The sequence below is a fragment of the Ceratotherium simum genome, chromosome 2, assembly GCF_057802395.1.
Source record: "Ceratotherium simum simum isolate JZ-2026a chromosome 2, ASM5780239v1, whole genome shotgun sequence".
Lineage (NCBI taxonomy): Eukaryota > Metazoa > Chordata > Mammalia > Perissodactyla > Rhinocerotidae > Ceratotherium > Ceratotherium simum.
Window position 1 is genome coordinate 45,610,409 of NC_141901.1, and position 19,796 is coordinate 45,630,204.

The following is a 19,796-nucleotide window of genomic DNA, read 5'->3' on the forward strand; positions in this document are numbered from 1 at the left end:
AACTGGCTTCCCAGGTTCCTGCCTGCCTGCCTGCCTGCAGATTTTGTAAAAGGCAAATCTAAACATGTCCTTTGCTTGAAACCGCCAGTGCCCTCGCGGGCAGAGGCGTCAGGATCCACCTTCAACCCTGGCGTATCAAGCAGTTGTGATGAGCTCGTGCTTATCTTTCCAGCCACATCTCGGAGGAAGACCACCAGAGTTAGGCCCTTTCAGCCTTTGTGCTTCTGCATGAGCTGCTCCTTCTGCCTTGGGCCGTACCTGCCCCTTGCACCCTCTACCTCTCTCCTGGAGAAGCGCAGACCTCACGGCCGCAGAGGTCTCCTCAGTGCACCAGTATTGTCCCCGGCCCTACTCCCACCTCTGGGCTTGGTGATCTCGTGCTCCAAGCATACTGGCACTCTGGTAGTCCTGTACCACAACTTATCACACCTGCTAGGTTCCTGGATTGTGAACCACTTGACAGAAGGGACTGCATTTTCCAGATGTGTATCCTCCAGTCTAGCACAGTGCACAGCGATAAGAGTTCAAAAAATGGATATTGAATGAATCAATGCATCACTTTTGATCTGGATCAAAAAGTGAAGATTAAAAAATGTCAGGCTGGGCTGTGGCATTTTGGGGACTCACTAAAGACATGAACCATATCTTTTTCACCTCTGAATCCTGCTAGCTAGCTAACAAGGTGACACTCCTTTTTAAATATGTGAATAAATTCAAGATAACAAATTGTGAAGTTAAGTAGTTTAGTTCTGGTCCCACCACAGCCTGTGGTAGGACTTCTGCTCAGTCAGTGCAGGGCAGGGCAGTGGGCCTCAGGGCCCAGTCACTAAAGAAAATCCAAGCAAGCTTAGGAGGGTGTGTTTGTATGTGAGATGTTACAGACAATGAGGATGCCAAATCCAAGAGGTGTTTACTGTAATGAGTGTTCGGGGAGGGTGGGGTGGGGTGGGGTTCCCTCAGTCTGATCCTCCAAGGCTCTGGGGTGACTCACTCTTCTTTGGGTCCAGGGGTGGGGCTGACATTTGTTCCTGAGTTGGGCCCTGCTCCCCCTGGCCCTTGGCATCCCTAGTGTCTCCAGCCACTAGAGCCACATTCCTCAGATAATTAGTGTTGAAGCAGTTGGTCTGTTCATCTCCAGGGCTCAGGTTACAGCAGAAGGCAGAGTCTCGCCAGAAGTTACGTCGGGGACCACACAGTTCGTTGATGAAGGCTGATTTCTGATGAAGAAGAGTAAAGCAGAGATGATGGGGGAGGGGGTTGTCAGAGGTCAGGCACACATATTTGGGTGCCCAAAGTCCCCCTTCCCTCAGCTTCTACTGCTCTCTGCCTGGGTCCCTTCTTGGAGCCCAGAGACAGTGCAAGGCTGCCTTGCACAGCTAGATTCCTTGTGACAGACAGATGTACACATCTGGAAATGCCTGAAGCTTGAGGCCCAGAGAAGGTATAATAGGAACTTAGAAGTGGGGAGAGGTCAGGCCAGGAATGAAGACTTCTGGAACCAAGAAAAAAGATCTTCTCCACTAGTCCTCATTATTTCTGTGGGCTGGTTTGAGGTACTAAGGAGAAGGGGTAGCCTGTACTTCTAGCCCCTCCCTCCCCTCCCCTGCATTCCTCTGGAGAGTATGACCCCTACCCCTCACCTCCTCCTCAGCACAGCAGGCCTGCTCTGGAAACAGCAGTTCACAGCAGCGGGTGGTCATGTTCCGGATCAGCCCAGGAATCTGTTTACTATGTTGGTGGAAAGGAGCAGAGGTCAGAATCCTTGGACATCCCCAGGCATCAAAATGGTGCCTGGAGACCATGATTTTGCTCCTCCCAAGAGTACCCCAGAGGATGCCCCAGAAGGGAGGTTTCTGGGAAAGGAAGAGAGTTGGGGAAGAACTGGGCAAAACTCACTGTTTGGTGAGAACTCTTGTATTTCCACAGAGATGGCCCATGAGGTTGGGGGTGACTCGGCTGAGGTCAAGGGTCAAGATATCCCGGTCATAGTTGGGGTAGGGAGCCTGACTGGCAAAGCACTCATCGCGGGCAGGGCTAGGAGGGTAGTGGCAACACGAGTGGTGGTGGGTCTTTACAGCCTGTTCCCGATCACAGTATCTATCAAGGGCATCCTCCCACTGTGGGCCAGAGAGAGGGAAGTCAGAGGCCTGGACACTTGGCCCCTTCTCTCCTGACCCTCTGCGAGGGACTCCCAGCCCCAGGTGCCGAAAGAGAAGGGCAAAGAACCCTGAGGGCAAGGAGGCGGCTGTGGATTTATGGGGTTGGGAAGGTGGAAGCGTGGAAGCACAAATGAGGTTTGGAGCTGCCCACAGGAGATGTGCTGGAACGGTAGACGGAGAGGGTCAGGTGAGGCCACAGCTGGATGGATGGATGGTGGACAGGCGCACATGTGGGATCATGGGTGGACGAGGACAGGAGTGCAGGATGAAGGCTCAAGATGAACAGACTCAGATGATGAACATAATGGATGGATGGAGAGTCACAAGCAGATGAACGGGTAGACGTGCTCACAGTGGGGAAGTACATGGATGAATGGACCGGCGGGATCAGAGGTCGGAGATGGGCGGGCAGGCAGGCTCTTGGGGGGCTGGGATGCCCACTTACGGCCTTCCATGTACAGGTGTGGTTATTCCCCTGCCGGCAGCAGCGCTGGAACTCCCCTTCCAGCCGGGTCAAAGCCTGCAGCTGCCTTTGGATGGGATCAGTAGCTGGGAGGTTTCGTGGCACAGAGTGGAAGCGTCTTAGGTGGCAGATGTTCTTGACATTGTCCAGAGTGGGTACCCCAGGGGGAAAAGGTAGCTCGGGGCCCGAGGAAATACCAGGCTGGTGTCTGGGGCAGGCCAGGAGCTGGTAGTGTGGCCGGGGAGCTTCCTCCTGGAAGCAGGAGAATCGAGCCTCCCCCTGCCGTTTGCAGCACCAGTGGGCTCGGGTCTTGACCGAGAACTCGGCCTCACAGAACTGGGTCATTGCATTCTCCCACTAGAGCAAGAAGGGTAGATCAGCCCAGCAGCCCATTGTTCACATTCCTGTCTTCCTCCCAGCTCCAGAAAGGGACCCTGGGCAGGTAGATAAGAAAGAAGCAGAGGCTGCCCTCTGCCCTCCTGGCACCGAGGGGAGGCCCCAAGATAGGGCCAACAAAAGGGACCTGAGGTTCCTGCAGACCCAGGCCTAGGCCTCTAGTCCTTAAAACACACACATACATATTGTCTGGGGGTAAAGGGATACCCCCAGGATCAAGAGCCCAACCCTTACCACGAGTTTTGCACAGTCCAAGCGGTTCGTGTAGCTGTGGCAACGGCAGCAGCGAGAATATCCAGTCTCCAGCAAATTGAGGGTCTCACCTTGGCGACTAAGGTGGGAGTGGCCAGACTGTGGCAGGTTCCAAGGGCCGTACACCACATGCTGACGATTAGGAAGGCAGATCTGGTCCAGATTGTCGGGAGAAGGCCGCCCAGGGGGGAAGCCATCCAGTCGGTGGCCCCAGCCCCCTCGGGATCGGCCCTGTTGGCAGTGCTGGGCTAGATTCCATGACTCAGGCTCTGGGGGGCCATGGCTTATGAAGGGAGCTGGTTTTCCTAGAATGGGGAAAACAGAGTGGGAAGGGGAAACATGTGGAGGAATAGACAAAGGCTGGATGAGTTGGTAGGATTGAAAGAACGTGGAGTCGAGGAGAAATGGTTGGGAAAATATAGGGGGAAAGAGAAAGAAATGAATTTGCGGCTCTTACCTTCAGAATGACTGACTGAAAGGAAAAGAGAACTGAGGCATGAAGGGTGTCCCCCTTACAGCCTGTACTCTCAATCAGGCCTGCTCCCTGTGCTGCTTCCCAAGGCTCAGGCTCCCTGCTCCCCTCCCCAGGGTCCTGAGCACTAAAGCAGCGGGCCAGACTGACCAGAGCTGTCACTCACCCTCTCTCTGCCTAGGTCGGAAGGTCGTCTCCTTCTGATGTGGGAAAGGTGGGTCTACTGGGGTAGAAGGAGATTGGTAAGCAAAACTCATGTTGGGATGGGCACCTCTAGAAGAGGGGACCTGGCCAGTTCCCCTTCATAAAGAGGAACTCAAGAGAGAAGTACAAGTAAATGCTCTTTTTATGCCATTTAATCTCATATATTTATAAAATAGGTATTATTTCCCCAATTTTACAGATGAAGAAACTAAAGCTTGGAGAGGTAACTTATGTGTGTATGGGGGGGAGTGGGTAAAGAGGAGAGGGAGTCACTTACATTCCTTTTGTTCCACAGGGAGCTGAGAAGGGGGCAGCTCTTCTTGGAGTGGGGTGGCTTCCTGAGGGAGAGGGGGATCCACTGCAAGACAGAGGTGACAAGGATCAAACTGATGTCAGCAAGATCATAGTGGGCTGGAGGCTGAGGTGAGGGAATAGGTGAGCACTCACCTTTCTTTTGCACAGGGATGTGGGGAGGAGGCAGCTCCTCCTTTTGGATAGGGATGCCTTCCTGAGAGGGAGGGGGCTGCACTACAGAAGGGGGAGTATGTGAGTAGCCCACCCCTTCTAGCCAGGGCAAGGAGAGCAGGCAGGGCTGCTGTCCCCTCCCCATCTGAAGAATGGAAAGGAGGTCAGATCAGAAACCTGGAGGGGTAACTGAGAAGGGTGTGTGGTGGACTTACCTTCACTCTGTCCCTCAAATTGAGGGCCATGCTGAGAAGTGTCAGGGTGATCCATGGGGAGGGCTTGGGTTAGGGTTGGGGAAGGGGGTGCTGCATAGCCAACTAGAGGCAAGAGGGGAGATGGTCAGAGCCTACAGTTCCTCCTAGACCCCCAATCCCATGCCACTCCCCCAAACTCTTACCTTCTTGAAGGTGGTAGGGGAGGTGCTCTGGCCCCAGCTCCCTCTGCTCTGGAAGCTTCAAGCCTGGAGTGAGGAAGAGTGAGTCAGGGGTGGTTTTGAGGAGCCCCTTCTGAGCACAGGATGGAGAGACAGTAGAGATCAACAGTGTAGGAAAAATGACCAAGACACTAGAAGCCCCTCTGTTTTGTACCCATCCGATGTCCTCTAACCCACCCCCCCAAAACACACCTAGACATGACCACTGGGTTCTGAAAAAGCCTGTGATATTCTGACAGCCTCACCTCTACTAGGCTCAAAGCTTTGGGTCTCCAGAGTCCAGGCCTAAAGGGAATGTGACATTCGGTGCTGGGGAGGAAGGGTCTAATCTCCTGTCAGTGTCTTTCCCTCAGGGCTTCTGGGCTCTCCTCCCACAGCCATTCTGCTGGGTTGCTTCTCTAGTTTTCAGAGGAGAAAGTCCAGACCTTGAACTGGTTGGAGCCTCACCTGTCCACCTCCTCTACCCTCCTTCCTAGTCCAGGCCCTTTAAACATCTTTGGGCCTTCTGATAAGGAGCCCACGCAGAAGTTTAAGTGCCTCCCTTTCAGCTAGTCCCAGATCCTCCTTAGTTTAGATCTCAATTTAGGACCTAGGGAACTGGGATGGTTTAGGACTCCTGAGGCAAATCACCCACAGCCACAGGGAAAGGAATCGCTTGCAGCTGATCTGCAGTCACAAAAGACTAGGACCTAGGAGGGACAAGACAGGGCATTACAGAGATACAGACTAGATCTACGACACTCTCTCAATAGTTTCCCTCAGTAGTGTTTTGTTCAGCATCCCAGGAGATAACGTGTGTGTGCTAGAGGGTGGTTGTGTCTGGTCCCCTGTGGATGGATGACACCCTCTCAACTCCTCTCCTAACCAGGCAGGGAGTCAGTCACGGCTCTCTGGGTCAGCAAACTGGTTTTGAGCAGCCTGGGGGTCCCTTCTTCTTCTCTCCTCTGCTTAATAGGACCACATATACATCCTCCTCATGCAGAGCCCCTCACTCGGTGAATCCACCCACCCCTTCAGGAGTTGTCCATTTGACTCCAATTTTGTGTTTGTTGGCAGCAGTCTCTAGGAACCCTTTTCCTCCTGTGTCGCTGTTCCCCTTCCCTGGTTAAAAGCTCCAGTGCCCAGGCCCACCTAGAGCCTGCTCAGAAACAAGAGGCCAAATGAGAATCACCCTGCTGGTGATGAGCCATCTAGGATGGCTGGACCCAGGTCCCAGGCCCATGCCAGTCGGGACCCCTTCCCAAGTGTTTACTCCAACCCCACTCACCTCCCTCAGAGGCTACAGAAGCAACAGCCAAACAGGCCAAGACCAAGGCTGCTCTGGACATGGTCCCCATCCTGGGGCAAGGACTGGTCAGTGGCCACCCAGGAGGTAGGTCTTCAGGCAGATTTGGATTTGAAGGGCTGGGCTGCTGGGAGCTTGCTTCTCTGGTTGCTGTTACTGCTGTTGTTAACTTCAGGGCCGGTTCCTTCTCCTTTTTATAAGGCTATTTGAGATAGCTCCCGCCCTCAGCTTCCTGCCATGACTCAGTCCCAGCTGCTCCTCCTCTGGTAGCCACTCCTCCCAAATTCACCCTGAAGCCTCCTGAGAGGATTGACAAGAATGGGGGTGATGAGAGAGCATTCTTATGACCCCAAGAGAAACTAATTCTGAGAATCACAGAGCAAGAGATGTCTGAGACCTTATTCTATGCCTTGGTTTCTCCATTGGCATGCTGCCTTCTGTGGAGAAGGGATCTGACAAACCTGCTGAATTGGGATAGGGGAAACAGGGCACTAAGGAGTTTAGAGTGGGGAACAGAACAGCTGTCCCAGGGACGTCTGCTCCCAGTGAGAGGCCTGGGCTGCCCCTCTTCAATTTCCCCAACACCCTGGGAACGAAAGGGAGGAGACAGAGTCAAACTCCCTTCTATCTCCTCCTTGGGAGTCAAAGATGAAGACACATACTCAGTAGCTTCAAGTTTATTATTTTTAGTTTTACTCTCCTCACATCCAAACAGCTGTAGCTTCCCCCACACCAAATCTCTTTCCAAGAGAGCAGATTCATGCCTCCACACAAGTTCTGAGGGGTCTGGGGGACTCCAGACTCTGTTAGGTGTGGCTCTCCTGTGTTCAGGGAGGTTGGTGGCTCCTGCAGGTCTCTGCCACATCTATATACAAAAGCTCAGAAAATTTCTTCAGCATTTGGGACCCTGGTGTTCTGTAGCTCCAGCAGCCGCTTCACAGCTTCAGTCAAGTCCCGTTCCCCAAGTCGACGATTATCTCGAGTCCGAATGTTCACTGTCCTCTTACTCTGCTCTTTCTGGCCAACCACTGCAGGAAGAGGGGAGGTTTGGGAATCTCAGGCCAAATTTATCCACATGGGATATTTCCTTTGCTATGCAGAAATTTAAGAGATCTAAATCTTCAGGAAGGGTGAGAGAAGAGGCCAGAAAAGTTCAGGAAAACGATATATTTAGCTGTCTCTTGCTCTCCAGTTCCCCAGGGGCTCATCCTGAGGAGATAAACATTCTCCTACACGCCTTATCACTTCCAGTCAGGAGCCCAGGGGTCAGAGATAGTAGGGTTAGCCAGAGAAAGACAAACAGGTCAAGCAGCAGACAGAGAGAGACACTGTGTGTGTATGTACATTAGAGAAGGGGAGGGTGGCAGGGGTGGAAGACACATGTGCAGGTAGAGGGGCAGCTTGCTCTAAGTGCTGGCAGGGCGAGTGGGTGTGTAAACCTCGAGAACAGGTAATCTGGCTGAGGAGTTTCTGCTCCTTGCCTTCCAGACACAGCTTTGAACCTTGGAAAACGAAAAAAGGAGCAAGGTAGGGCTAGAATTTTCTCCTTAAGGCCTTTCTCCTCACCCTTAGGGCCAACTCCATCTAAGTCTAGAATAAACAAAGCTAACTAATTAACACCTCATTAACCCTTCCTGTCCCTTTCTCTCTGATGCTCCCTTGGTTAATTAACAGACACCAAGGGTTAGGGCGGGAGTCAGAAGAAAACTGTTTTGAGGGTCACAGGTAGTTGTCAGGGGGTGAAGGAACCTAGGGCCCAAATGTTTCCTGAATCCTGGCTCCTGCCCAGTCAGGTAATGAGCCCCAATTAACCCAAATATGCAGATGAATAAACTGAATAGATAGAAAAGAATAGTGTAGAGGGCAGTGTTGTCAGGTTCCAAGGGCCTGTGCTGACCTGGTCACTTACCAAACTGAAAATTGTAGTGGGCGAGCTGAGCCCGGCAGACTCTCCGGCTAAGGGTCAGTCCAGAGTCCGCATCCAGGTCAGCGACCAGCCCTGCAGCCTGCAGGCTCTGCTGGGCCTGGGGCAGAGGTTTGGTGACAGGAACTTAATTTAATAGAAGCCTGAGGAGGTAGAACAGTCTGATACTATTCTTCCCCAAGCTCCCACCTGTTCCTCTTTCCTCTGCTCAAAGCTCTCCAGTTCCAAGGACAATCCCTCCTCACACAACCCCTCTTCATTCGTCTCTACACTGAGGCCCCTCCCCAGGCCCCACAGCTTCTTTGTCTGCCTCCTACTGGAGCCAAGCCCGCCAATAATTCCCTGGAATCTTCCTGCTTCTAGCCACTGCTCTACTCAACCAGCTGCACAACTCTGGTACCTCCCATATCCTTATTTCTCTCTAGAAAGGAAAAATAAAACCAACATTTATCCAAGCCCCTTTCTGTGCCAAATGCTCTTGTCGTCAGTGTTTAACATTAGTTAATTTGTTTAATTTTCACACATCTCCACAAGGCAGCGATTAGTCTCATTTCTCAAATGTGGAATTTCCAGCATACAGGCCAGCGGCCACTTGAGTCCAGTCTTGTGGCTCTAAGTGCTGTGCCCCTTCTACTACCCAGTGTGGCCTCTATTACCCATTACTCAGCCCCCAACTCCCTATTAGTCCTGCTCTGGCCCCTGTCCTTACCGCCAACTCCTTACCTCCCTGGCATATTCCTCTTGCTCGGTCCCCACAGGGATGACCACTACCTGGAATGGGGACAGCCACAGTGGCCTGGTTGAAAGAACAGAAGAGGGAAAATTATTTATTATGGCTCTGACCATAAGGGTGGCTGCAGGGAGCAGATTCTAGAAGGAAACAGATGCTGGAGGCTGAAGGGGGCCAGGATCTGGAGCATGCACTACCTGGCTTGAGGGCCAGAACAGAAATCTGTGGTCAGAGGTCTCACCATTTTCCCCCACAGCTTTCTGCCAGCACTCCCAACATCCTTTCCACAGAACCTAGCACTGCTCGGTGAATGAGGACTGGACGCTCCGGGGCCCCCGCCTGCCTTGGAGAGAAAAAGGAGGGTAGGTGGAAGGCAGGAAGTGGCACAAAATGTGCACCGAAGATCACCACCTTCCAGTTTTTAAGAAATATTCAGTCCTGGCAGGGGAAGGTGGAGAGGATTTGGTTTAATTTTTAGGGTCCACGGTGGAAGGGGAAGTCATTCTCCACCTATTCCATGCGCAGCCAAGAAAAAAGGAGATGAGGCAAGCCTCTGTACCCCTTGTACTGGAGGTCAAATCTCAGGGGCAGTTGGAAGTCAAGCTGGATTGTCCCACACTGATGGGGCCGACCCAAGGCATCGTGGAGGTGCACGTCAATCTGGAGGAGACGGATGAGAGGGCATGAGAGAAACCAGAACAGGTATATCCTCCATTATCCATGTCCCCCACCCCCCACCTACCTATCTATGTTCAAGGTTGTTTTGAGAGACATGTCACCCAGCTGTATTATACTCTACTTCACTCACTGGGGACTCTGGCAGTGGCTCTTTCCACTTAATGGTGTTATAATATTAGGGGACATCAACATTCACATGAATGACCCATCCACATCCTAGCTTCTGAGTTCCTTGAGCTCCTCACCTCAGGGACCTTCACCCACACCCACAGTATGGCTATATCCTTCATCCTATCATCGTCCAGAATGGCTGCACTTCTGAAACAGTCCTTGACACCCTTCTCTGATTACTATCTCTTGGTCTTCCAGCTCTGACAACTATTCCTATTAACGGCTCTTCAATCTCTAGGTTCCTTAACTCTTTTTCCTTCCCATTCACAGGTCCCTCCCACCTTTGTTTCCTCCTCCCATGCAGCCATAACCACTCTTCCTGGTTTCCTGCTATCATTGTTCTCCTCTCACAACCACGTGCCAAAACTCCACCCTGGCGGCACCCTCACCTCCCATCCTCTTGGGCCTGCAACAGATCTGCTCAGTGCTGCCCAACATGTCACATAATACACAGATGCAAAAATAGGGATTGATGCCACCATGCAGGTCGCTGTTTCACACCTTAACTGGGTCCTTGCTGCTGCCAGCAATCCTCTGGCTGCCCTAATCAGCTCTGTGTCCTATTTTCCTCAAGGATTTTCAAGCTTTCTCCTCTCTTCGTATCTTTAGGCCCCTTGCTGACAACTCTCCTCTCCCCAACTCCTATCCCAGCAAATGACCCTGCCTTCTATTTGATGAAGAACTCAGATAACCGATATCATGAGATGGGAAAATGTTTCAACTTCCTGTCACCACACCTATAAACTTCCTTGCATCTACCCCCAGCCTTTCCTCCTGCCCCCCAAAACAATGGCAAAGGTGGTACCTTCTGTGGAGGGTTCTCGATCCCATCACTCAAGCCTGCCCAGGAACTTTCCTCCACTGAAATACCTTCTACAACTTCAACTTCTCCTTGACCCAAACATGCTCCCTCCCATTGCAGTGTTTAAACCTTCTCAAGTCTCTCCCTTCATAAACATCTCTTTTGACTACCCAGGCCCTTCAGCTCCTTCTGCCTTGAGAAGAGCCAAAGTTCTTGAAAGAGTTATGCCCATTCATTTACTTCTGACTCCACCCCCAATCCCCACTTTACCAAAAATGGTCCTTCAAAACCTAACAGCCGTTTTTGCTAAAACCAGCAGACACTTTTCAGTCCTTTTTATCCCCTGACTTCTTTCACTTCTTCCAGCTTGCCATGTGAGTTTTCACCCTTCCCCCCAGCCTCTGCCTCCACTGTTCCCTCCTGAAACACCTCTTTATTTGGCCAACAATTACCTTTCAGATTGGAAAGAGGTTCCTGTAGGAAGCCTTTCCAGACCCCTCTGAGTAACATGCTCCCTTAGTACCTACACAGCACTGAGCCCACGGTGCTGAAACGGCTGATTTACCTCCCACAGCCCTCATTAGACCATAAGTTCCATAGGGGCAGAAAATGTATTGCTCTTCTCTATAGCCTACACAAGTTTAAAAACAGCCCTTTGTCTGTTAAGTATTTAGTAAAACAAAACAAAAAATGAATAAATAAAACCCTAACCAGGATCCCCAGCTTACCTTAGGCCCATAGAAGGCACCATCTCCAGGGTTGAGGTCCCAGGGTTCTCCAAATTCTTCCAGGGCCTGTTGAAGGAACTTTAGAGGGAATGAGACAAGAGAGAAATATGTCATCTTAGACTTTATAAGCAATACATCCCTCCAGTCCCCAACAAATGACCCTTTCAACTTATGCCTCTACTGAGGATCCTGATTCCCATCTTCCGTCCCCTTCCATCAGAGAGTGGTCTGTCTGCCTCTGCTTCCCTACCACCTGCTCACCTGCTCAGCCTGGTCCCAAAGGCAAGGCTCTCCCAGGAAGCCAGAAGGCCGGGTGGACAGTGCCAGGCGGAAGGAGAAGCCAAGGACAGCATAGACAGAGCGGAGGAAATCAAGACAGCCACGGATCTCTGCTTCCAGCTGGGGGCAGGAAGTAAGGGTACGTGAGCTGTGTGCTAGCTAGAGTTCTGGGGTGATGGTAGTTTGGGGGAAACAGACGGTAAAAACAGAGGCAAGTTGGGGATAGACGTAGCTGAATTGTAGCATATAAAGAGGGCAACTGAGGGTTAGGAATGTTGGCAGTTCACAGGGAGAATGGAAGGTGGTTAGAAATGCTTTGGTGGAGCTGGGGAAGGGCTACCTGATCTGGTGCACAGAAGATGTGGGCGTCATCCTGCTGGAAGCGCCGCAGCCGGGTCAGCCCTCCCAGACTGCCAGAAGCCTCTGCCCGGTGCAGGGCCCCAAAGTCTGCCAGTCGCAGGGGCAGCTCTCGCCAGGATCTGGGCCGGTGGGCGAACATCAGGCTGAGGTTGGGGTGGGGAGGGGTCAGGGCCACAAGGAAAACTAGCCCCTGAAGACTGCTCTTCTGCCCAATCTGCTTGCTTCCTTTCTCTGCACCCTCAGCTAATTCCCTCACCAGCCTTGGCATGCCCTCCCGCTGAGTCCTATCAATCTCGCTCGTCACAATCTGAGCCCTGCCTGGTTCAAAAGTGAATTTCTCAGTAACAATAACAAATATCATTTACTGTGCCCCTGTTCTGTGACAGGCACTGAGCTGAAAGAGAAACCTTAGACAGCAACTCCAAACCTTTGATGTTACACATTAAGGAGACTCAGGCTTAGAGAGGTACAGTGATTTTACCTAAATTCACATGGTTGGCTAGAGGGCAGATTCAAAACTCAAATCAGGTATCCCAATACTCGTCCAAGGTGCTCTCTATTACTTGCTATTTAGCAACCCTGATGCCTAGCCCTAGCCCTGGGAGGACCCAGGCCTCCTGGCTCCCAGCTCACCAGTGTGCAGGGCAGTTCATGGGCTTGAGGGCGAGTGTGTCTGTGGGATGGCGGATAGAGTGGTCACTCTGGGAGCTGGTGGGTCTGTCAGAGCCTGGGGGCTGCAGGGCAAACATGTCTTCCTGATAATGCTCCCAGTGCCCAGATAGCTCCCAGAGTTTCGTAGAAAACAGTGTAGGGGTTTTCACTTCTGAGAAACCACGGCGGGTGTACTCGGCCTGGAGATGAGGGTACAGATATGGAAGGTCAGCATGACTAGGGGGAAAGGAGGCAGGGTGATAGCTGTGTGATTCTCCTGGGCCCTCAGGTCATGCTAATCATAGCCACAACCTGTTAAGTACCATGTTCCCTCTCTTTGCTCCCCCTACTGTAGACCACACATTTTTACTACCTTGATAAAGGTCACCAGCACTTTCTAATATTTATGTTTATGCTTCTAACACCCCTCTTTTAATATGTGGCCTCTTCTAGGCCCTTAGTCCCTCTCTGGTCTTCTTTCCCTGGACTGGGGTCCTCCTTACCCTGATAAAAGCCACTAGTGCATTATACACCCTTGTCCCTCGAGGCAGGAAGAAGCAGCTCCCGGGACTCAGTTCATGGAAGAAGAAAAGCTCCTGTTCCTGGGGTCAGGAATAGTAATGGTCACTTCAAGGGGGAAGGAAGGGTTTGGAACCCAGAAGAAATAATTGACAGAGCTGCTCAATCTCTTGGATTCCGAATCTGCTCCAACTTCACAATCAGCTTCCTTTATCCCTCTCCAACCCTTCTCATCATGCCCCCATTTCCCCAATCTCTGTACCTTCCCAATACGCCGGTGGTCCCGTAACACTGCTTCCTCCCTCCATTCTTCCCAGGCCCTCAGCTCCTCTGCTGTGGGGAAGGAGATCCCTGACACTCTCTGCAGTATCTCTGGGGGGCCTGAAGACCTCCATAAGGACGATGAGTTCTGTGGAAGGCCATAGGGAGTCAAATGGAAGATGGAGAGGACCGAAGCCACCCAACCTCTCTTTCAACCTTATATGATACTCTCAGTATAAGCATCACAGGTATGCCACTTGACAATGATCCCAGGTCATCTCTCTCACTACTTTTCCCACCATCACCACCAGGAGGATGGCCACTGCTATCCCCTAGACCCCCTATGCCATGGTTACAGCCTTGGAGGTGCCTGACTCTTGATCATCCTGCTCAAGCCTAACCTTACTTTGCCACCTCTTTTTCTCCCCATTCTCACTACCACTGCCCTACCAGAACCTCTGTACTTAGCTCCCTCCCTTTCTAATCAATGACTGCCCAAGGGAGTAACCCAAGGCTCTGGTCAAATGTCAGTCTGTCCATCCCCCTATCAGTCTCCCATAACAACTGCTAGGAAACTCGTCTCCCACACTATATACCTATTCCTGGCCACATGAAATTCAAATGCCTCTGCTTGCTCTTTCCTTGAACAATAGTACTAATAAGAAACGGCCTGCACTTTACAGCACTTTTAACTTTTCCTCAAGCACTTTCCCCTGCATTAGTTGGTTTTGTCTCTATGACGTGGACTTACTGGTAGGACAGGAATTAACAGCCTCATTTTATAGATGGGGGAAATGGGTAAGGAGATTTACCCAAGGTTACATACTTCATAGTGGCAGAGCCAGGACTAAGCACAGATGGCTAGGTTTTCAGTTCAGGGCTTTTTGCTCTACTATGTATCTGCCTCTCCCCTCGCTCCCTGCTCCCATTCCATCTAATGACTCACCCTGCCCAGAACAGTATTTTCATAAAACCATGACCTTGACTTAGAGTATTCTCCCTGTCCCTGTCAAATGGTGTTCCACACCCCCCCTCTCCACAGGAGCCTTCCCTACGAGACCCTGTCCAGCCTGTTCATGCTCTCCCTCTCCGTGTCTGACTAAGGAATTTGAATTGGCTTCTGGGCCCTGGCAAGGCGTCCAGTATCTGCCATCAGACTGGGAATTTCTAGAAGGCAAGGACTAAGTATCTTTCTCCTGGATTCCCCCCTTCGCTATCAGAGGAGAGAAAGGGCTGACAGAGGGGCTCATCGTCCCATTTTCCTGCTCATTCCAGTGAAAACAGGAGTCTCACCTAACCCCGCCCTTCCAACTGACCGTTAACAGCTTCAGTCCTCCTATCTGTCCAGTATGCCGAAGGTGGGGGCCCTGGCAAAGATCAACCAACATGCCACACCTGAGAGAAAGAAGGGGCCAGTCAGTGGTTTCCAAATCCTTGAGCTTCTAGTTTTCTCTCTCTCATGGCCTTTAGCTGACAGAAAAAGGAAGGCTTTGAAAAGAACTACTGTACAGAGAGAGCAATGGGAGATAGAACTCAATTCCTGTTCCCATTTCTTTTTCTGAAGCAACAGATTACCTTCTATCTTCTTTTCCTTATCCCATTTCCGGCCTTCTTCGGCGCATCCCCACCTCTCCCTGTTCCCCTCAATCTTGACAATTCTTACCCATAGACTGTTGCTGTTGGACCTGTCACTTTCTCCTCGATCAGGCGAAGCTTAAAGGGGTTATCCTGGAAGAAGGAAAGAGTGAAGACAAGCCTTTATTCCCACAAAGATGTCCTGGGAGAGAGCCACCCCTTCCCTCATGGCTCTGGATCCTCCTCCTAAACCTGTGCATCTCCACCCCACCTTGAAGAGCTGGCGAAGCTGATCCTGGGAAACTTCTAGCCTCCGGAAGGGTTGAGCAGCAGCTGCAAGTTCCTGGCAAAACCGCTCCAAAACAGGCAGCTCTGAGCCCCGGACTGTCCTGGAAAGATGACGGTTGGTTTGCATCCTCTAAGGAGCATCACCTGGGTGACACACCTGTTGGCTAGGGGGTGAAATCCTACCCTCCAGAAATATCTAGAATTATTGGCAAAGACAGAAAAACTAAAAGAAAACATAAATAGGAAATCAGGTACAAATTTTACAGCTGGTGGGGCCAGCCTGGTGGCATAGCAGTTAAATGCGCACTCTCCACTGCAGCGCCCTGGGGTTTGGATCCTGGGCACGCAGTGACGCATCGCTTGTCAAGCCATGCTGTGGCGGCATCCCATATCAAGTGGAGGAAGATGGGCACAGATGAGAGCCCAGGGCCAATCTTCCTCAGCAAAAATAGGAGGATTGGCGACAGATGTTAGCTCAGGGCTAATCTTCCTCACAAAAAAAAAAAAAAAGAAATTTTACAGCTGGAGCAAAAGTTCTATGTATGCAATTAAAAGCTGAGTGCAGGGGCCGGCCCGGTGGCGCAAGCGGTTGGGTGCGCGAGCTCCGCTGCGGCGGCCCGGGGTTCGCTGGTTCGGGTCCCGGGCGCGCACCGACACACTGCTTTGGCAAGCCATGCTGTGGCGGCGTCCCATATAAAGTGGAGGAGGATGGGCACAGATGTTAGCCCAGGGCCGTCTTCCTCGGCAAAAAAAAAAAAAAAAAAAAAGAGGAGGATTGGCGGATGTTAGTACAGGGCTGATCTCCTCACAAAAAAAAAAAAAGCTGAGTGCAGGCAATCTGGACAGACAAATTAGAGCAATAGTAATGAGGGATGAAGTGTAAGTTGAAGAATTCATAAAGGCTAGAGAAGGTAAGTTTCAAGCAGAATTAGACAGAAAAGGAATGACATGGACTAGTTGGGAAGGTGGTACCAATGTCACAGTTGAAGCTTGAAGAGGCCCTCCCCGGAACTTTCTCCTCCGAGTTGAAGAGACCCCCAGAAAAGGGCCTCAGAAATCACCCCAGTAAAAGGGTACACACTTTCAGTTATAAGATGAATAAGGTCTGGGCTGGCCCCGTGGCTTAGCAGTTGAGTGCACGTGCTCTGCTGCTGGCGACCCGGGTTCGGATCCCCGGGCGCGCACTGACGCACCGCTTCTCCGGCCTTGCTGAGGCCGCGTCCCACATACAGCAACTAGAAGGATGTGCAGCTATGACATACAACTATCTACTGGGGCTTTGGGGGAAAAAAATAAATAAATAAAATTAAAAAAAAAAAGATGAATAAAGTCTGAGGAACTAATGTATAGCATGGTGACAACAGTCGATAATTTCGTATTGCATAATGGAAAATTTCTGAGAGTAGATCTTAAGCGTTCTCACCACGAAAAAAAAAAAAGCATGTGAGGTGATAGATGTGTTAACTAACTTGCATGTGGGACTCCTTTCACAATGTATATTGAATTATCAGGAGTACACTTTAATTATATTACAATTTTATTTGACAATTATACTTCAAAAAAGCTGAAAAGTAAAATAAAACAAAACACGGTGAAATCTCTAAAAAAGAAACCACCCCAGTCTGACAACTGTGAAGCTGGAGAGATCCCGGCCAGGTCAAGGACATCAGATCTCACTGTCCTCACAGCCCTTCTACCCTCCCCTGAGGCCCCTCAATAAAATGGTTTGAAGCCCCAAAAAATAATAATAATAACAAAAGAAACAAACCCCAGAATCATTCTCCTCCTTTGCAATACTCACCGTTCCTTTCCCAGGAAGAAATCATGGTAGAACCCACATTCTGTACTTGGACCTCGGCAGAGGACAGCACCAAGGAGTTGCTCAGCTGCTGCCCCCAGGACATGGGTGCTGGAGTGCCAGAACACCTGGGTTCACAAGAAAGGATTCATAACCTCCTTTAATCCCTAACTCTCCGATCCTTTCTTCAGAGAAGCTGGTGTGAAACCAGTATCGCTCTTCTAGGATTAACTACCACAAAACGGGAAACCTGACCTTGAGGGTGCCCACTAAATAGTAAAAGTTAAAAAATGAACGAGAGGGGCTGGCCCAGTGGCGTAGTGGTTAAGTTTGCATGTTCGCTTCGGCGGCCTGGGGTTCGCTGGTTCGGATCCTGGGCATGGACCTACTCATCGCTCATCAAGCCATGCTAAGGTGGGTGTCCCACATAGAAGAGCTACAACTCTACAACTATGATATACAATTATCTACTGGGACTTCGGGGAGAAGAAAGAAAAAGAGGAAGATCGCCAACAGGTGTTAGCACAGGGCCCACCTTCCTCAAAAAGAAAAAAAAAAAGAGAAAAGAAAGCATAAGGCCAGTAGAAGCAGTGCAGAGAGCGAGTACACCCCAGCCCCACTCCTTGGTGCTTCCCGGTCCTAGAGCATAGAAGTGGAAGGCCAGTCAGTTTTCTTTTCCTATAACATCTCCTTTTAGGGCTTCAGAGTAAACTACCTTCTTAAGGCAGTGGTTCCTAAGGACTCTGTTAGATCTTTTAGTCCTATTTTTTTTTCCATCCCAGGATCTAGTGGGATGTAACCACTCCTCTAGGATTTAGTCACCATTTACACATAGGTGACATGAGAACTCCATTTTCCTGGATCCTAATAGATAAGGTCTGCATTACCCAAGCTGACATGAAAAAGACAAAGTGGGGAGGAGGCCAGGTTGTGTGCTCAGTTGTGGAAGTCATATTAGAATTAAATATATGCTACAGATGATCTATACTGTGTGTCTCAAGTGTTGTGGGGGGGGCTGACTGGCATGTTATCCTTCCGTTTTCAACTTATTATCTCTCTCTTTCACTAGCATAAATAATATCTGCTTAATAGACCTAGGCTAAGTAAAAACTTTCATCCTAAGTTTCCAGCTTAGCCAGGAATAGTCAAGACAAGCAATCTGTAGTAGGTCTCCTCCCAATTGCAAATGGAGAAACTGAGGCAAAAGAAATAAATGCTAGAATCACCCACTTAAATATCTCTTATTTTAGTAGTCACTATATTCCCTACAAGGAAGAAACTTACTGTTTTCCCCTCTGCGGAATCGAACGTCAGAAATCTGAGGTCAGAATCTTTCTCCAAGGGCCGCTCCAGATCATAAGGTTCTCCATTCACTTGAGCAGCCACTGCAGTATCTGCCAGTGTTGAACTTCAACAGTGGGGGGTGGGGATAAAGAAAAAGACACAGCTACAATACACAGGGGAAAAGAGGGACTAATCTCTTAGCAACCCCAAACTTGTAAAGAGGAAATGTGTTATCAGAGCAATAGAACCTATCATTGTTTTCCCGGACCTGTAATAGAGGAAGGGCAGAGACTGTGAAACAAACGTAGATAAAAATCAATCCTCAGAAAGGGCTATCTTGATGGGGATGAAATAAAAAACATGGTTTCTTTGCCTGCTCAGGTCCAGAGAAAGTACAGAAGGAGAAGAATAATCCTGGTAGGTGTAGAATGGGCCTGGTACCTGATCCGCTGGGCTAGTTGGTACGGGGTTGTGTTCCATGCCACAGCATCCACTTTCTGGCCTCCAGGAAGCGATATCTTAATAATCCGGTGTTCCTTCTGTGCCATGCTTGCTAACCTCTTTACCTGAGCAGCCCATAGCTCCTCAAAAAAGCCAAGCCGCTCTGCCAACCAGTGTGGAGGAGTCGGGACAGCTGCCTGGAGGGAAAGATGTTAGAAGGTAACAGAGGCCCCATCATTCCATCTTGGGATTGGGGATGGTGGGAGATGAGGATATTTAAGTGACTGTGGTCCTAATCCCTAGGTTTTAGGAGGACTGGGTGATACAGGGCCCTAAGCTGGGAGTCCTGTGCTCCCCAGGCTGTTGACTCTAGAAAAAAAATGGCGCATCTAAGGACTAGGGTAGCCGGGTCTGGGGACGCAGGGCGGGAGTAGGGGGTGTCAGGCTGGGTCGAGAGCCTACACCCTGGGCTTCGGCTCGGAACTTTTGAATACCTCACGCACCGTATGTAGCCCGCAGGTTTGTAACCCCGGGGGCCGGAGCAGGAGCCGTCGCCACCTCTGAAACACCCCCATGTTCCTTCAGACCCGTGCCTACATCTTCAAACAAATTATCGCCACTTCTCCTTCACCGGATTCCTCATTGGGTTCTGGCCCAACAATACCCATGCCTATTGGTCTGTGCAGCTGCCACTCTAGCCCGGGGCCACCTCCAGGAACTCCGAAGACTTACACCCCACACAGCACGAGCAGCGGTGTGGGTGGTTCCGGCTGACCGGAAGACCAAGAGTGTTACACACACCCGCAATCCTGAGACCTGCAGTTTCAGCCCAAAGTAGCAATAAGGTATCCTGTGGCTTTGAGAGCACGGGCAGGAAAACTCTTGCGAGTGGGAGTGGGAGAAAAACGGCCTGGAAAGGGTAGTCATTTCCTTTTAACTATAAGTTTTCTTTTACACAGTCTTTACTGGCAGGTAGAAAACAGGTAAGAGCATAGACTTTGAAACCAGGCAGACCTAGTGTAAATCCTGGATCTGCCATTCACTATGTAATTTTGGACAAATTATTTAATTTCTTCTAAGCTTCAATTCTCATCTATAAAATAGGAATAATAATAGTATCACTCCCAATTGTTGAGGTTAATTTTATGTAAATAATCTAATATACTGCGTAGCATATG

General features: G+C 50.4%; 2 protein-coding genes across 7 annotated transcripts; both read right to left on the bottom strand.

Annotated features, from left to right (window-relative positions):
* Positions 1 to 721: 721 nt before the first annotated feature.
* Positions 722 to 6,401, bottom strand: ECM1 (extracellular matrix protein 1). Its single transcript, XM_087443905.1, is given in 12 exon segments — positions 722 to 1,031; positions 1,034 to 1,217; positions 1,641 to 1,728; positions 1,897 to 2,117; positions 2,605 to 2,979; positions 3,253 to 3,575; positions 3,909 to 3,965; positions 4,224 to 4,304; positions 4,394 to 4,474; positions 4,627 to 4,728; positions 4,809 to 4,871; positions 6,112 to 6,401. Coding segments are annotated over 12 exon segments (1,689 nt in total). The 5' UTR covers positions 6,182 to 6,401; the 3' UTR covers positions 722 to 987.
* A 389-nt stretch (positions 6,402 to 6,790) lies between these two features.
* Positions 6,791 to 19,278, bottom strand: TARS2 (threonyl-tRNA synthetase 2, mitochondrial). 6 transcript variants are annotated; one of them, XM_004435960.3, is made up of 18 exons: positions 19,122 to 19,278; positions 18,619 to 18,815; positions 18,178 to 18,301; positions 16,897 to 17,021; positions 15,079 to 15,196; positions 14,896 to 14,960; positions 14,549 to 14,627; positions 13,234 to 13,380; positions 12,956 to 13,054; positions 12,435 to 12,652; positions 11,782 to 11,944; positions 11,424 to 11,561; positions 11,163 to 11,240; positions 9,343 to 9,443; positions 9,025 to 9,126; positions 8,777 to 8,849; positions 8,039 to 8,153; positions 6,791 to 7,157 (listed from the first exon to the last, which is right to left on the bottom strand). In XM_004435960.3, exons 1-18 carry the CDS (start codon positions 19,191 to 19,193, stop codon positions 7,009 to 7,011), a joined length of 2,163 nt encoding a protein of 720 aa, XP_004436017.1. In that variant the 5' UTR covers positions 19,194 to 19,278; the 3' UTR covers positions 6,791 to 7,008. The 6 variants fall into 6 exon arrangements, 5 of the variants coding, with proteins under 5 accessions (XP_004436017.1, XP_014647257.1, XP_087300013.1 ...); XM_014791771.2 differs by having other exon boundaries at positions 19,113 to 19,217; XR_015555224.1 differs by having other exon boundaries at positions 7,012 to 7,157; positions 8,039 to 8,196; positions 19,113 to 19,218.
* Positions 19,279 to 19,796: the final 518 nt, after the last annotated feature.

Bases quoted from the DNA above. Each gene is read 5' to 3' on its own strand.
- TARS2 (XM_014791771.2), bottom strand. From the start codon at position 19,193: ATGGGGGTGTTTCAGAGGTGGCGACGGCTCCTGCTCCGGCCCCCGGGG. The intron at 14,628-14,895 runs GTAAGAATTGTC...TCTTTCTCTCAG, and splicing joins CCAACAGCAACAGTCTATGG to GTGTGGCATGTTGGTTGATC. The intron at 8,850-9,024 runs GTGAGACCTCTG...TCTTTCAACCAG, and splicing joins GAAAGCTGTGGGGGAAAATG to GCCACTGTGGCTGTCCCCAT.